The sequence below is a fragment of the Apteryx mantelli genome, chromosome 22, assembly GCF_036417845.1.
Source record: "Apteryx mantelli isolate bAptMan1 chromosome 22, bAptMan1.hap1, whole genome shotgun sequence".
Classification (NCBI taxonomy): Eukaryota; Metazoa; Chordata; class Aves; order Apterygiformes; family Apterygidae; genus Apteryx; species Apteryx mantelli.
The window spans coordinates 11241286-11259279 of record NC_089999.1 but is presented as its reverse complement, the minus strand read 5'-3'; the positions used below and the strand labels follow the sequence as shown (position 1 = coordinate 11259279).

The following is a 17994-nucleotide window of genomic DNA, read 5'->3' as shown; positions in this document are numbered from 1 at the left end:
GTTTGCAGTTGCAGCATCTGGGAGCCCTTTTATTAACACAGCACGGAGCCTCTTCCCCAAAGTAAAGAAATTATTTGTAGCAGCCCCTCAAAATGTAACGAAAAGATAGAGGTCATTGTTCACCATTCCATTTTCAGCCGTGTTTCAAATTTTGATCAGTAGAAAGTGAAAGTTTCAATTAAAAGGAAAAACAAGGAGGAGAAAGGAATTAAAGTCCATTCTTACCAATAGCTCTGGAGACCGACAGGCTCCCGTTCACCCTCCAGGCTCCAAACCAGACCACACAGCCACCAAGTGCCTCAATGCGCTTCTTCTCATCCTGAACAGCAAGGCAACACAAGAGTTGTTTGGACAGAATGTTTAGTGCTGCCGCCACACTCTGAACACTTAAATAAATATTTGGTGTTTCACAGACACAGCATCCCGGAGCCTGCAAGCCCCATCAAATGAGAACAAAACATTTGCACACAAATTCATACTTAGATCTGAACCAGCCAGAATAACTAAAGCATGCTCAGCTCTATCTCTCAGCCAAGAGACGTGGGCAAGCCAGCACTCAATGTCCAAGAACCCCGTATAAAGCTGATACTAGTCAACTTTGATGGTAAACACTACCCGGGTGTATTTAAAACAGGCCATTCTCACCTCTCTGTCCGGTTTGTGGGGTTTCATCAGTTCCACAGCTTGGCCTCTCCTCACAAGCATGACCTGGGAGTCCCCAAGCCAAGCCACATGTAACATATTTCCTCGGATGAAAGTCACCACCCCAGTGGTTCCACAGCGCAGGCTCTGGATGGAGGGGGGGGGGAGGAAGAGGAAACACCTGAAGTTTTAAATAAGCAAATAACTGTTCCAAAGCATTTTCCTACTTAACTCAAGGTCAGAACATGTTGACATTCTAATACACAGGCTGTTCCAGGAGGCAGACAGGCAGCATTTTTCTTCCAGTTACGACTGTTCAGTAACAGCCCTTCCAAACCAGCCTCACTAAATACAAGTCATTGATTTTGTCCTGTAATTTCCCTTGAACCGGAATCACATTTTCGGATGCTGGGCTCTGCTAGTGAACTGCTGTACTACTGTTTTAATTGATTATCTGTGCCTGTTTCCTATCTGTTGATAGAAATGAATACATGTTAATGATCTTGGAGGGGGATTTATTTGTAAGCATCTTGAGTTGCCGACACATACTCAGCCCTCGCATAGGTTTAGGAGGCCTAAGAGGCAGTTATCCATTTACTCTTGCTTTCTGGAGCAAAAAAAGATTTATGTTGTAGAGAGGGGAAAAAAACAAAAACAAAACAAAACAAAACAAAACAAAAAAACCCCAGGGACTAAACCTAGTTAGCATGCGAACACAAGAGCAGCAGCAGCAGCAGCCATTCTCTCCTCCTAAATGAATCAGATGCTGTGAGAAGTGCCAGGCTGACGTTTCATGGAACATTACCAAGTCCATCAGTGGGCATCTGCACTGTGAGCTGTCGTGGACGGCTCTGTGTTGACCCCTGGCCTGTAGTCAGGACCGTACTTGGTGCACCCTTGCTAATGAACACACCAAGAAGGTTATCACCACGACAGTGCTGGGCGCTACACACCTCCATTAGTCCAGCATACCATAGTCAATTTACTGATGTCATGTATTCTATTAGTGTTTTTTCAGTCATCATCATTTTTGTCTTCAGGAGGTGTTTCTGGGAGCAAGGTGTGCCTTGCACCACTTTTCTGGTTCCCTGATCTTCATGTGATTGAGGAGCTTTTGAGCTCTTCAAACTGAGACCTTGCCTTATTCGGTGCCCTGCTGCCCCACTGCACTGAGGTTCAAGGGTAAAACTAGGACTCCCACTCCTCAGATCTACTCATGGCTGCAGAAAATATGCCTTCAGCGTCTGAGGAAGCTAGCTATGTGGTTGAACCAGACTGAACATCGGAGTGAACTCTAATTGTTCCTGTCAGATCAAAGACATGTTCTGGAAGCTTGATCTGTGTCTCTCAATAGTATGAAATTCACCCGATTTCTGTTTTTTTCATGAATAGAATTTATAAATTAATACTTTCAGGGTCAAGCCCACTTCCCTTCTTTCCCAGATAGCTCGTTCACCTCTCTGGCTGCCTTCTGGACGAAACGCTCATCTGTCACCCGGAAAGCTCGGCAGAGCGCCTCTGCTGGGTCATGCTGAAACATCTCCTGATGGACCAGGTTCACATGGAGATGGATGGAGGCATAGATGGCAGCATCCACTCCCCCATGACCATCAAATACTGCAAAATAAGCTTGCTCTTCTTGGTCCTGTCAAAGGAAACACATTGAGAAAACAACAAAGGAAAAAGCAATCTGAGCAGTTAATTGGACTGTCTTTAAAACTTTTGAACTTGAGATTTCTGGTGTCCTCTGTGGATGTTCACCAGGCAGCATTAAATTGCACTTAGAAGCAGAATCTCCACTGGGAAAACAAACTGCTCAGGCCACCTTCACTTGCATCAATGGGAGATGTGCACTCAAATTCCCACTTTACTGCAGGTGAACTCTATCTGCAAACTACAAAAGATGCCTGCAAGAATCATCCGTGTAGCTCTCTCAATGCTCCCTATGTCCTATTTGTTACAATTCCATTACTCATCTCAAATAGAAAGTGCCATTCCCATCAAATTGCGCAGGAGTTTTGTGACTGCAAAAATCATGTAAAAAGAGAAGGACATCCAATACAGTTTGCCTGAAGTCTACATCAAGATTGGAATCCCCTAGTGATAAAATACCGGTACAGTTAAAATGTGAAGCCAGCTACCCTTTGCTTTCATTCTTTTTTTAAATCTAAGCTGTATCACCTTAGATATCTATTTTTAAAATACCTCTATGTACTCTCTCAGCAGATAATTAAATGTGATTACATTCACAAATCAAGTACAGCAAAATCACTCATCTTCAATTCAATTTTCTCAGCTTTCCCTTATCTGTTCAAACAGAGAAACAATGCTCCAGTACCAAGAGACATAACTTCTGTGCCTATTCATACATACAACACACCAACCCACTGTCAGTGCCAATTCAACCTTGACAGCCATCTCAATGACTAGAATATTTATACAATGTAATTTTTAAGTGAAGGACTCCAACACAAATTGGAATGAAGAGAGATGACAATTGACAGGCAAAGGAAACATCTGCCTCTGTTTGCATTCGTGTAGTTTAAAGGCAAGAATTTGGATAGGGCGCAGAAAACGGTTATTAAACTGACGGGATGTAATAAAGAATCAATTATGCAGCAATCTGATCCCAGTGGTAACATTCTTGCCCTTTTCTTCTATTTGTCATTCCTCAGTATCCACAGTTCTGAAGGAAGAGCAAGCATGAGTGTTTGAGCAATGGCAACGTAAAGAAATTAACAGAGTTAAGTGTGGCCCTCATTCCACCAAACTACTAGTGCTGCTAGATACTCACGTGAACTGGACCCTCTTTATTTATTTATTTTTTTAATTCCTTTCCTTACTCTTGCTTTTGGCTTCTTCCTCCCAAGAAAAAGGGCAGAAAAGCAGTACAGACCCACCCCTGCAGACAGCTGGCATCAATGATGAACCGGAAGCTGAACCACTTCCTCATTTCCATTGGCAACTCCCTTCTATACCTGGGCATCTTCAGCCACACAGAGGATCCTACCTTGGTTTATCACATGATAATATAATGCATCAGTTGCCTCTCACAAAAGTAGCACTGCACTTTCTGTAGGATAGCAGAACAGTTCTTCAGCCACTGCATTAAGTGGCTACATCAGGACAGGGCAGATACAAACTTTGTTTAGTTAGATGACTTATCATCAGACATCTGTGAAAATTGTTCTTTCATCCTCTATAACCTACGTAGAAACTGCATGTCTTATTACAACTATAGTTAGAGAATATCAACTGAACTAACTTAAGACCAGGTTTGTCTCCTGACAGTCAATCCTTCTTAGGTCCATCACAGGTATGGCTGTCATTTTCACAGGAAAAGAAAGTCTAGTTTCCTCAAGAACAGAAACTGTATTCAGCATATGTATTTATCTTCCATATAATCTCTTTTTACCTCAAGGTTGAAGAGCATGTTGAAGTCTGGAATACAGACATGCTTGTCTTCCATCTTCCTGCGCATGTTTTTGATGGCATGGATGGATGTCTCATAGTAGCGGTGGGGCTTCCACTGGAGTGGAAAGTCTTTCACCCAGTTGCTGCAGATCTCATGGAGTTTGCTGAAAACTAAGCGGGCTAGCTTCACTGTCTCAATCTCTGGGGAGGACAAAAACCACAAATAAAAGGCTAAGAGTGTTATCAAGTGAGAATTTTTCTCTTGCATACATTATAAAGATGAAACAAAAACATTTTAGCCAAGCAATTGAGATGGGTTTTCAGCAGGGAAATTCCAGATTCTGAAGCATGAGAAAAGGAAGCCAAACTCACCATAAACAGCATTCATCAGCGAGCAGCTCATTGTCTTTTTAACTTAAGTATTCCCCTGTGCCTTCAGGGAACTCATTTGCAGCATCAGGAAAAATGAAAAGCAAATATGTTACCCTCAGTGTTTGATCCCCAGGATAGCTCCACACAAGGTGGTGCAGCCAGACCACAAAGGCTCCGACAGGGACTTCATCATGGAATATTGTGTCACATACAAGATGCCCAGGGAAACTACAATCTATTACAATGATGTATTGTTTTTAGACCAATCTATCCGTTCACTGCACTGCAAACACCTCACTGCAAAACTGAAGCAAAACAGTGGCAAATAAGCTACCAAAAGTAATAGCATTAACTTGAAGGTGTTTCAGCAGTGCACACATTCAGTAGCCCTTCCAACCTCACCTATTATGCAGTTCTGTGATTCTGGGACACTTTCAGGTACCTTCTAAGTTTCATACCATTATTTCCAGATTCCTGAAGTGACCGAGTGTCAAAGAAATCTGCACGAGCAAATGAGAAAACCAGAGAGGTCTTAAATTTAAGGATATTCTGAACTATCACTTCTGAAAAACAGTAATTTTAAACTGTGAAAACTCAGGCACTTGACAATCGTTCTGAAGTTTAGGGAAGAGAAAGATGAAGTAAGCGTCAGCAAACTGAACGCATCCAAATCTCTTTTTTCATCATCATCAAAGGCTGAGATTTCCAATAACGGCAATCCCTGAATGTCAGTCATTCCTGGAGGAGGAATGGCCCAAATCTAGGGAGCAGAGTGGAGGGTGAGGACTCCTTTCAGTTCACAGAATTTCTGTGAAGAATCTATAATCAGCATTTACTAGTTTCAGTAATAGGTCTACACAAGATGTAGATGTAGGCTATAATGATCAGGAAACCAGGACCCCTAGGAATAGGCACATTCCCAGCTCTGCTGATTATAAGTGGTTCAAGACTGGTCTGCAAGATCAGCTAGTAAACATGGAAATAAGATATATGCATAATCAAAAGGAGGAGTCCTAGCTTCTTAATCACACAGCTTTAAGAACAAGTGCTGAAAATCAGACGATTGGGTCATGTAACCAACACCACAGTGATGTGAACCAATTCTCCTGCAATGCCTATACTGCTCTTACTAGTGCCCCCAGAAATCTCTTTGCTGGATAATATATTTAAGGAAGGAAAACATACAGCCTGAAATGTGCAAATTATATTTTCCAGAAGGGAACCCCACAGACTTCCTCCTCCGTTTTTCCTAATAGGCGTATTTAAAAGGAAAGGGCGTACATTTCCCTGTCACATGGCTATTACAATTCAGAGCATCACTCTGAAGGAAGAATGAAGTGAACCCATTTGCTGTGCTGAGATACTAAATAACCTTCCCCTGCAGGGAATATGCGTAGTGTCAGCATCATCAATAATTGTTGCTCAAGATTAAAACAGGAGAAAGGCCCACAACAGTCAAACCACCCCCTCACAGCTGTAAATTACTCATCATTCGTTAATGCTGCAGCACTGAGCCAGAACTGACTCAGCTGTCATTGTGGTTGTGTCATGGAGAATTTCATTTCCCTCCTGCTGTTCTTCAGTGCTGCTCTAAAATCCCCAGCCCTGGAAGTAATGCTTAATTGTACCACAGTTAGTGGGAAATCCAACTTAGGCATTATTGTTGCCAAAGATGGTTGACTTCTTCTAGAGCAAAATTGGTGTAGAGAGGATACCAGTAACCAGATTCTGTTTTTTGGTACTTGGTAAAATTTAAGACCTCTCTTGAAAATTTGGGCAGTGTGACAATAAAGATCAGAATTCAGGTTTGTAGACATTGTTTCTCCTTAATCTGAGAACTCCAGTTTTTGACTAGTCAACAACTTCTTTGCGTCTTGGTTATAGAAATCCCATTTCTGCTCTGACCTGAACCTAAACTGTATTCTGGTTATTCCACAACACCTAGTGTCTGGAAGGACTGTGTAATGGGACTTTCGGATCTGCTTTGTGAAGTCTGCTGGATATTTTAGATACCTCCAGCAAGTAATGCAGTCCAGCCTCCTTCAGAAGTTCCTCAGCAATGCTGAACCCCCATGTGAAGATCTTCCTCCACCAAAAAGAAAACTAAACACCCTTAACTCCTAACCTGACCTTTCAAAAAGGAAATCAAAAGTCTTTCAATTATCTTTGAAGCTCTCTTACTCCTCTCCAGTTCAACTGGGAGAAAAGAATTAGTCATGGTCTATGCCTCTCAGATTCTTCATTTCCAAAGATGCACGGTCAGGTCTGAATATGGCAGGTCTATATTCTTGCATTCCTACATTTGTGGGCTCAAAGCAGTTTTCTTTCTTTAGAAAGAAAGATTAGCATTCTTTTTTTCACGAAGCTTCTACTTTCCTTTCCGTCAGCACACCAGTGGCTTCTTTTACCAGTCATAAATATGCAAGATGATTTGTCATGTTGCACTACTCAGCGTGAAATGTGCCACAAAGGAAATCTGGGTTCTCTTTTTTTTTCCTCCCCTAGCAAATTCAAACTCAAGGCAAATCAGGTAAATGTCTCCTTGTATTATACTGAGTAAAAACCTTGCCGGACTCCTAAGACAGACTGACATAAAATTGGATATCAAAACCAGCAGGCTAAATTCAACTTGGTTTCACATTCTACAGCAGTCCAAAAATCATTAAAATAAGTAGTGTTTTCTGAACACAACATTTCAAGGTGTAGAAATCCCAGTTCCATCACCTGCTACAGTATTCTTCACTTTCTTTCAAAGCATGAAAGTCTCCCCATATGATATCAGTTAGAGGGAACTGTCAGCCTCGTTCATTAGCCAAACCTTGCATTTCCTGAGCTAAAGCTCTGTTTGGAAAATGATGATTTCTGGTATATTATGTGAAGTTGCAGCATTCATATGAAAACATTGCTTTACTATGGTTCAGAAAATGTTCTCTATCTTTCTCTCCCCCTTTATTTTCATATTTTAATGCCTTACATTGCATCTGTAAAGGTATATATCATCTTCAAGCACTTTCTGTATGACAAGTCACCTCAACATACTGCGTCTGGAGTCCCATATTTTTAGTGCCTGTTCTAGCCTGTATGCATATCAATCTATGTTTGCTTCTTCATATTACAGATTTAAATATATTTAAATGGAAATTTCTGAAGGTTTTCTTTTCTTTTTTTTTTTTTTGAACTCTTTAAATATTCTGTGTGGAGGCTTAGTCAACATTTCCTTGGAGACTGTCAAATATTTATGTAAGTCTCAAAGATCTCAATTTGAAATTAATGAAGGCTGCTCCGCCAGAACAATGACAAATCTATTCTGTTTACCTGCTCAGCAGGAGGAGGCAGCAATGTGTACCAAAAGGGAGCCCATAGCATGTTCTACTTCCTCTCAGGTTTGCAAAGGCCTCTTAGAAATACACCAGAATCTCCCTCCTCAAAGAGCCAGATTTATATCTCTTATTCCCAGAATCATTTACCTCTTTTTATCAAAAAAGGCATGTACACAGTGCTTTGGTGATTATGTATTTTCCAAATGGAATGACAGAATTCCTGTAAATACATGCAAGGAATATTGTTCTTCATCATAATGAGCATCCCAGAAAGTTTTTCAAGGCTGTTTAGTCAGCAGAATCCTGAAATGACTTAGGATGCATGGCTTTGCGCTGGATGATGGAAAAAATCTTGTTAGCCAAGAGAAATAAATGGAGAAAAGGAAATTTTCCTTTTATGCACAAAACATCTTTATAAGGGATAATGTTATCTTCACTGAAACTATTAAAAAAATTAAAAGTTCTGATAAAAACTCTTCTGACTGAAATAATTCAGAATTAAATTCTCTCCTCCCACCTATATTTGGCTTTGCTGTAAGGATGAAGGAGGACAACTGCTGTTTGCCAGCAAGCAGCAGGACCTCATAGTCTCAAGTCCTTATAAAGAAAATCAGGGTCACCAGATACAGCCCTGGGCCTTGTGGAGATGCACTTAAAGGTAAGGAGCAACTTCCACCTGGTCTTAAGGAGCAAAAACTCAAAAAAAAGACTCGAGTACAACCAAAGAAAAGCAATTAAAAAAAAAAAACACTGAAAAAGAATTCCATGGTAAGAGCTGAAACTAAACAAATTAGGATTCAAAAATGAGAAAGCTTTGACTTTGAAAGAAATCAGCCACTAGATCTATCTAGAGCAGTGGTGAATTCTCCAATGACCTTTTTAGATTACAACAGGACATTCATTTACAAAAGGAGCAACTCAAACCTCATAACTGGCTGGTAGTAGGAACTAATTTGAGGAAAATCTATTACTATTCAAGTGGTCAGACTAGATGGATCTCTGTAGTCACTACTGACCTTAAAATCTATGAATTATCTGCAAAATATACATATCATACTGTCCAGTATAGAGTGTAAATGAAAGATCCACACAACATAAAATTATATGTTACTATGCACAGAGGTACTTACGTATGATCCCATCTGTACTGTCCACATGCTTTGGTAAGTAATGTACTGAAAGATCACTCTGAAGGACTTCATCTGAAGTTGCTCTAGCTAAAGCAGCAGCCAAAAATGAAGGACAATTACTGGAAAAACAAGAAAACAAAAAGAAACCCACAAGAAGATATTTTCATCTGATTTAGCAAGGTAACTTGCAATCAGGGTAATACATAACAACACTTTTCTGTAAATAAACTCAAATATGAATGTTATCCAAGACTTGTAAAATCTCTGATTCTTATTTGTTCGATAATGCTGCAATTCTGCAAGCAGGACCTTCTTGGACTCACCATGTGGATTTTAGCAGCCTTGCTTCACTTCTGTTTCCTGTCTCTTAGTTTTTAATGCTCCATTTCATATCCTTTATTTGCTTTTCAAACCAAGACTCGAACCCACCTGCAGAGTTTATCATGCAATACTTGCTTAGCACATTTTCTCCATGTACATTATTCACTTTTATCTCAAGCCCATTCTGTCCAGTTTCTTAAGCTTCTCTTTAGAAACCTGATTCAAATTCTTAAGGCTAAAGAAGTCCTCTCTTTTCAAAGTTTCCAAACCTTACTAAGGGGCACTGAGGAAAGTTAATGCAAACCCATAGAAGGTACAAAGTTGTTGTGCATCAGGTTAAAAGTGAATTAAGCTTCCTTGTGAATGATCTCTGTCAAGAGTAAAGTGGCTTTAACTCACTGTAGGTTAATTAAGCTTGATATCTCACAAGGTTAATTAATCTATAGCAAGTCAAGACCACTTTACATGTACATGCTATCATTCAAGAGGAGTTTAATAGCCTTTAATTTATGCACAGCTTCGTATTTCCTATTGGTCTACCTTAACTTTTCCAGGTGTCTCTTGCTGACATAGCCTGAAACTTCCAGTTTCATGGTTAACACCGAAGGTAACAACGTTCTGCCTAAGACATATCTACCTTTGCAGAACTGCACAGATATGCAAGCCAACTTTAGTCTCAGAAAGAGTCCATCAGCAACAGAATTCCAAGTCAGTTAATTCACCTAGCCAAGAAACAGGCAACGAGCAAATGTATCTCCTTAACCTATTTCCTCTGCTTAGGCCCAGTGTGTTGGCTCTTACGCTTTTACCACAGTTGAGATGAGACCAGCCAGACCCAGAATGGACAAACATCTACGCACAAAACACACGCTTGTCAGACTTCATTCTGGAGCCCGAGAAGCACGTGGCGATAGTCATTTGTATTCACATTTGGTACGCTGCCCGGGAAAGATAACTGCAGTCCTAAATTGGCTCATGTACTGTCACTTCAGCAGCAAATCTGAATTCCAGAAAAAAACGTCAATTAGATTTATAGTACTTGGTGTTTTTTTGAAAGGCCATTTTGCCATAATATTTTCCAGATACTTGATACCAATGTTGTTACAAACAGTAGGGTTACATAACAGATTCAGAAAATGTACACAAAAGAGGTCTTCCAACCCTCATTATTTACTATTCAATATATCTGTGAATTATTTAAACACAGGAATAGGAATAAATATCTTTTTCCAAGGGATACATTATCCTGAGACAAGTTCTGACCCTCGAAGTTGTGCAGAAAGCCACCCGTTCTGCTATTGCACCATCAGTAGGAATATTTCCGGGAACTAGCAGCTGAGCACTCTACGCACGCAGCGCCTCCGGACCTCAGCAACACACGCACGAATGGGGCATGGCTGCGCGAGGAAATCAGCTGTCTTTGGCCCGACTCTTCCCAGCACAACAGGAGAACTCTGATCCTATTTACATACTGCAATACTTGGTGGCAAGACTAAGGAGTAAGAAGAAAATTCACTGGGACCTCCTTTACTTCTAGCGCACGTAGAAGTTGATTTTCTATCTAGTCTTGTGTGCCTTTATTTAGCTCACAAAGAACAGGTTTTTCATTTCTATTATTAGCTCCAATACTCCAGAGCAGTGATGCTGGTTACTGTTCATGCTACATATGATTTCCATGCTACAACAAAAGCAAGAGGTTGCTACGCCTGGGATAGAATAATTATGTCAACAGAGGTAGCGACACTGTAAGAATAGCATTCGGAAAAAATGCATAGATTATTTGTTATTGTACAGCCTAAACAAAGTAAAGCAGAAGAATTCATGCTGAAAGCATTTCTAAACACAAGCCTCTCCCAGACTGAGCTTGCTTCAGACAGGAATGTAAGAGGCTGTGGTAGCACCTGCAAGAATCTGAGCTTGTTTCCCAGTCCCAGGCTTACTCTCACCAGTCAATGCAGAAACCTTTTAGGAAGGGCAAATTTGTTCCCTCGGACTTCCTTGTGTCACTTATAAACAACCCCTCAAGAGTTTCCACTGATGGGCAAAGAGGGCACCTTGTTAAGAATTAAGTCAAAGACAGTAGCTACAGTGGAGACACAGGACCTAAAAAGCACAGGAAAAATTTCCCCTGAACCCTGGGGACCTCTGTTCCCGGGGGGTAGGAAAGCCTCATCTGTGAAAACAAGGCACACCCAGTCATGAGCATTCATATTTAAAGTTAAAATAATAAAATCTAAAATTTCAGTGACAGATCAGAAAATTGGAAGGTGCGTTTACAGTGCACGTAGCTGTCAGAGCATTTCCCCAGCCAGCCGGCCAATGCTATTTACATGTCCCTACAGCCTGCTTAGGTGATGCTAGCAGATTCGCTCAGGAGCTCTTTATCTAACCAAAGCATGTATTTCCATTACAATACTAAACCTACACAAAAAGCCACTAAAGATGTTATTAGATAAATTAGAGGTTTTTAAGTACATCCTTCCTGATTCTTTGGCAGGGTGGGTGTGCTTAGAACACCCACAGTTGCATTGCAGCAATCCTGGAATAACTCGGCTAAGGTAATAAATCAAGCTTAGAAGTGGGCAGTTTCCATCAATTACAGTTGAGAAAAAAAACAGTCTGAAGTGGGCTTAACTCAGCCCACATATTATTATGTTACCAGCTTAACACACAACTCTTCTCCTTGCTGATAGCATTAGAACAATGAAGGCTTTCCAAACATTTTCTCTGAGCTATTCCTCTGTGTTCTAAATCCAATACAGGATCTCCTACTAAAAAAAGAGAAGGCAAATTTAAAATTCTTATTGCATAAAAGTTCACCATTGGGGTTTGAGTGAGATATCAATTTTGATGGAAAAGACAGAGAAAATAAATCAGATGAAGGCTTTCCTTTTATGTCTGGCCATTTTTTGTCCTAATAACAACAGCTGCCTGCCAAAGAATTAATTACCCTTGACATTTGTTCCTCACAAAGCTTCTTATGCAGCCTTTATAGGACTATGCAATGTAAGCAGTGAAGTGACCAGTTGGAGACAGATGACTTCCTCTTCCTGATTAGCACAACACAAAATTAAATTCTCCTACTTCTCTCCTGAAAGGACTTTAGTTCAATTACTTCTCCCTTTCAGTAACAAGGAATAGCAGACTGCACAGGAGTTTATAACTTCTTTTAAAATGGATTAGATTTTGAAGACAAACTGCTGTCAGAACACTTGCTTCGTTATTGTTATATTGAGGGAAATGAAGCTTTGTTTTTATCACAAAAACGAACATCCAGGTGGGAACCTGCAGAATCCCATGAAATAACAAAGACCCATGCTCGAATGATAAAACACTCGCAGGAGTAGTTCTCAACTGTCCTCACATCTTCTTTTCCATAAAAGAAGGAAATGACAGACAGGATTTGTAGGGACTCTGGAGGTGTATTCTGTTCTGCAGCTGGCATAAGTAAGGATTACCTGTTCGCTGGCTGAAAATAAATTCTTCTGCCACATTCTAGATGTTCAAATGTTATTAGCCATTAAGTCATGACAAATAGAAATTGGGAGGGTATGATCTTGTTTAGCAGAGAGCTGAGAGCTAGAATGTCTATGTCTATTCATAGCCATGCCGCTAATTCAGCGGTTGACCCTGGACGAGCCACTTCACCACTCAGTCCTTCAATTCCTCATCTACAAATAAGGGATGATAATGTCATTTCCCGGGGGAGAGGGAGGAGGGCTGGAGGAGGCTTAATTCTATGTTCGCAAAATACTTTGAAATGTCTAGATAAGTGCACAACTGAAGGGCAAAATATCATGATAGTGGCAGAGGTTTTCAATCTATATACATGCTTCATGGAGCATTCATACTTTTTTCTTGCTCCATCTTGTCTGTTCTCACACAATGCCAGAAATTCTAAGTGGAATACAAGGCAGACGAGAGCTCTAGACAGGCAGATCTCATCTGATGCACGCAGCTAATGGACGTCATAACAACTGCATGAAGTAAACATTTTTAGAAAAGTTAAAGCATCTCAAAAGGAAAAAAACACGAGAGAGATCAAGTTCTTAAAACTCAGTAATGCTTGTGTTCTTAGAGCATTAGACATACCACTGCTGATTAAAAGTCTAGAAAAATGAGGATACAGGCCCATTACTGCCACTTGCCAAAATATACAATTAAGTGTTATTGATGCTGAGCATACTTACACTATCCCAGTCCAGTGTAATTGATGTGGCATCACTAACTCAAACAAAGCAAGAAAAATGGACCAAAACGTACTTGTGGCTTTCAAAGACAAAAATGGCTAGTAAATCACAAAACATGTAATGCTCCTATTACCTCAAGAGTCCCCTAACTATAGAAAACCATTGTTTTAGGTAGAATGAAACAGGATTTAAATAGAAATGCTATTCACTCTTCTGAAACACAAAACAAATCCACAAGCAAACAGTATAAAGCATTGTATGTAGTCAAATACAGGAATCCAAGACCAAGAACATGACCTGAAAAGCAGCAAGTACAGTGCATTCCCATAAGGGCTATAATTTACTGTGTTAGTAAAAGACTTTACAGGAATGACAAGCTAACTGCATCCTTCCCAGAACACATTACACTAGTGATGCAGTTTGATGAACACTCCTGTGTTAATGTGGCCTGTTGCATGTTCTTTTTAGAAAACAAATTTTGCAAGAATTCAGTGTAAAAAAATGCTCATTTGTCCCCAGCCTGTATTCACAAAAAATACCAGTCTCATGAGACTTTTTCCAGATGGAGCTTCTAGCACAGCCTAGAAGCTCTTTGAACAAGTCTTTAAAGTCTATATCTTTGAAAGATCCCATGTGGTGAACTGCAGCAATAAGGAGCAGAGAAACTATTTGGGCAGATCCTTTTGTGTTTACTCATCCCTCTCTTCAGCTACCTTGAGTTTTCAGCAGCCATCCAGGAAGACAGGATACCAGCTAAGGATTTTCTGTTTCTCTACCTTCTGCAAGTTGGACAGGATTCAGAGGAGGACACGAAAAGGACTATTTTGTCAAGCAGTCCTTACACCCTGAAACGATTACTGCTGTATCTTCTAATTATGCCAAGAAAATGTTATTTCCAGCTCCCGTCACTGCAGGTTGCCCTCTCCTTACGCACAAAGCGCAGCTCTCTCCTGTGAGCACACCGATATGATCTGACCTATGCTGTTGTGTCACTTCTCACAGCTGGTGAAAATTTTGATGTTATTTAAAGGCTGGCCATGGTGGACAAATGGAGTATGGCTTTCCTGACCTGCCGTGAAACCCTGCACTAGATTTTAGTTGCTGCAGTGAGTTTAAAATAAATAAATAAATAAATAAATAAGCCAAGAAAAACAGTGCACCTTTTAAAAAGATTGCATAACCAAAGCTCCTTGAGAAGTCATTTGAGCTGGCAGTGTTGAGGCAGTAAAGATGCTTGATAAATCTGTTTCAGGGAGCTGAAAATGTGCTACACAAGGAAGCTGCTATCTATAGGCTTTACAGAGACAGCTGCCTGGTCAGATCCAAAATGAATCTGTCCTTGTGGTGACAGTCGTAAGGAACACTCAGACAGTACGCAACCATTACAAAAAATACACCATTTTTCATGTGCTCACAATGCCCATATTATATATAGATAATGCAGTGTTATCTTTTTTACAAAAGATTTAGCCTTTCACACTGTATTCACTGCGATACTCTAGAGATCACATTAAAGTATGATCAAGTTTATATAGACATTATCCTGCAGGTAAGTATATCTTAACTAGACTTTAAAAAAAATAAAAAAATAAAAAAAATACAGAGATGCACTGCTCATCAGATAATGTCTTCAACAACCAGATTAAGATGCTTCAATATACACATCAGATTTTCAGTATTTATCACTATATTTTGTATCATCTGTATCTTATATGACAAAGTATCTACAGAGGCTATGAGCTCAGAAATGTCCAAAGGCTTCACAGTTAAATACAGTGAATGAGAATAAAATTGATTTCTTAGGGACAATAATTTCCCTTTGCAATTCCTTCCAAGGTTTGGAGATTTTTGCTGATGGTAGATAATACAAATTCTCAACTTTTTTGCAATCACTCAAAGTTTCTCTTATAAAATAGAATACAACCTTATATTAAGCTCATCTTCAACAGATAGCTATGACTCAGATAGCTAAAAATGCTTTATATTCTCAATTTCAAAATAACAAAAGAATACAAAAAGAGCAACAATAAAAAATGCCCTTTAACTAATTAACTAACATTAACTAATATTTATTAGCTATTACAAAGATAGTCATAAAGACTTTCCTTTTGACTTGTTCACAAATTACCTACACTAGTTGGGTATTAAAAAGTTTCTAATTCTTTATTCAAAATTTTTTTTAGAGACAGTAAAAGTCAACAAAATGCTCTATCTATTAAAGAATATATGAAATAGGTATGAATGGAAAAATCTAGGAAATTATGTTTGGTGATCAGATGGGAAACGTTTGTGAAAACGCAGAACAGAGTCTGTTGGCACTGATCCCACTAAGAGCTCAGGTGCTACACTCATCTGCCATTTTTGGGGGTAGGATATGATAAGCAAGGAAGTAGAGAAAGCGCTGTGCTGCATGGCACATCAAATTGTCTAATTAAAAAAAAAAGTAGGGCAGAGAGCCAGATTAAAATACTGACATAATGCTGAAAAAAATGAAGGAAAAAATTGCTTGTGAAAGCACGTCTGCAAGAGCACGGCTTATAAATTCTTTTATCTGACCACTTGGGAGACCCAGCTGCAAAGGGATATCCCAGCTCGTTTCTCCAGTCAGCTGAAGTGGAAGGCAGGGCGAATTCCCAGCCTCCGGGGGCCGGCCGCGGCTGGCACCAGATTTATCAGTGGACGCCAAACCTAAGAGCAGGCTGCTCCGCAGCTACGCTCACACACGTTTCGGAAGCCGCCTAGGACGGAATTTCCAGCACGCCGCTGCAAACGTCTTCCTCACTGGAAGTCAGGCCGAAGAGGAGACGCGATGCCACCGGCAGCAGGAAGGGCGAGCCCCGACCCCTGCGGATGCCCACGCGCTGCCCCTCGACCCTCCTCTCCAACCCCGCCGGTTCCCCCCAGTCCCCCCGGCCGCGGCACCATCCGCTCCACTAGCTACGGGCCGACCGGCCCTCCGGCGCTGCCGGACAAATCCGTCAGGGTAAGCACTCCCTTCCCCGCCTTCACCTTGGAGGGGCCGTTCTCGCCCAGCCTGCCACCAATTTCCAGCAAACGCACAGGTATTTAATCATCTTTCAGGCTTCAACCCATCTTTCAAGTTTGACTGAAGCCGGCCAGCAAGGTCACCTTTGCTGAGGAGAGGGACCTGACAAGCGGACAGAACGGGCGGTCAGGAAAGCCTTGCTCCCTTACAAACCAGACTTTTGAAATTAACTTTTCAGAATGCTGTTATTAAAGTTTTAGCCTATGATACAGATCACTAAAGGAAGCCCTTGACTTTTAACATACCATCTTCAACACATGAATTAAATTGAGATCTCTAATCTCTGATGAGGCAGTGCCATGAAGGCTATTGTGTAAAAAAAAAAATTCTAAAAATAATTAAAATATTAAAAAATGTGTATTAAAAATAAATGGTTACTGACCACAAACCTCTCATCTAAAGATTTATGATTTAATGTCCGATGATTATAGATGAGTCCCACTGAAGGGATGAACTGTGAAAAACCCAAAGTACATAAAACAGCTCATACCAAACTATTTAATTGAATAGATTATCTGTATATTATCTTTGCAACCTGTTTCTATGATTCCTCTGACTCATTCTCACAATATGGAAGTTGTGAGGTTAGTTATATTTCAGTCTCTGTAGAGCTGATCCTACCTGCATTGAAGCTGCCTTTTAAAATGACAAGAGAGGTCTACCATACCATAAACTAAAAAACAAGATGAATTTTCAAAGATCTGAAAGCAAAAATAATGCAAGAAGTGGAATTCCTAGAGGTGACTGTATAATATTCTTCATTACATCAAAGAGTTCAAGATACAAAGTTAGCTGTTGAAAATCATATTCCAGGACTGGAGACCTTTAGAGACACATTTTATCCTTCTGTTATTAAAAGAAAGGTAAACTAAGAATTTGAAGGAATGCAACGAGAGATTTTTTATTACAGAGAAAGAGACCGACCAGAATCCATGAATTTCAGTTGCAATACAGACTGTATCAATATATCAGTCTCCTCCTCTCCTCTCTAAGTCAGAAGCTTTTCAGTCTGAGCAGCAAGATTCTGAGGGATTAGATAGTCTTTTATTAAGTTTTAGTTACTGTTATATGATGCATTTTACAAAATTATAAAAATATTATTATAAAGTTATAAAAGTGTGGAAAGTCACATATTCGACTGGCATTTATTATAATGCTTACACCATTAGGGCTCAACATGTAAGGGTGACCATATAGTCAAATAATCTATATTTATCCTATCATTAGTCAAAATCAAAATAATTTATTGGAATCACCCATAAATATGACTTTCAGGATTTTAGATGAAGTTAGACTGAAATAAAAGATCCTTCTGGTTTTTGTTGTTGTTGTTTTACACAAATTATTTTGCTTAGTTACATGGCGCATTCTCTGCTCAAACAGAAATACTTAACAATTGAGTGACATACATATATTGTATCCAAAAATCTTCGGGCTACCATTCCAAAAGCCCATCACTGCCTACTTAGCACCCCAGTACCTGGAACACTAATGAAGTCTACATCTATGCAAGATGCATGCTTATCCAGAGAAATACATTTCTTAACTGGAAATCCAAT

The 17994-nt window shown here is 40.0% G+C and overlaps 1 protein-coding gene across 1 annotated transcript in view; it reads right to left on the bottom strand.

Moving 5' to 3' along the window:
• The window catches only part of PPM1E (protein phosphatase, Mg2+/Mn2+ dependent 1E), a 68725-nt gene that overhangs the window by 1698 nt on the left and 49033 nt on the right, over positions 1–17994 (bottom strand). The window contains exons 2-6 of the mRNA XM_067309574.1: positions 8879–8997; positions 4058–4257; positions 2099–2287; positions 646–789; positions 226–319 (exon numbers count right to left, since the gene is read on the bottom strand). Of these exons, the coding sequence (XP_067165675.1) occupies positions 226–319; positions 646–789; positions 2099–2287; positions 4058–4257; positions 8879–8997 (746 nt within the window). The remainder of the gene's footprint in view (positions 1–225; positions 320–645; positions 790–2098; positions 2288–4057; positions 4258–8878; positions 8998–17994) is intronic.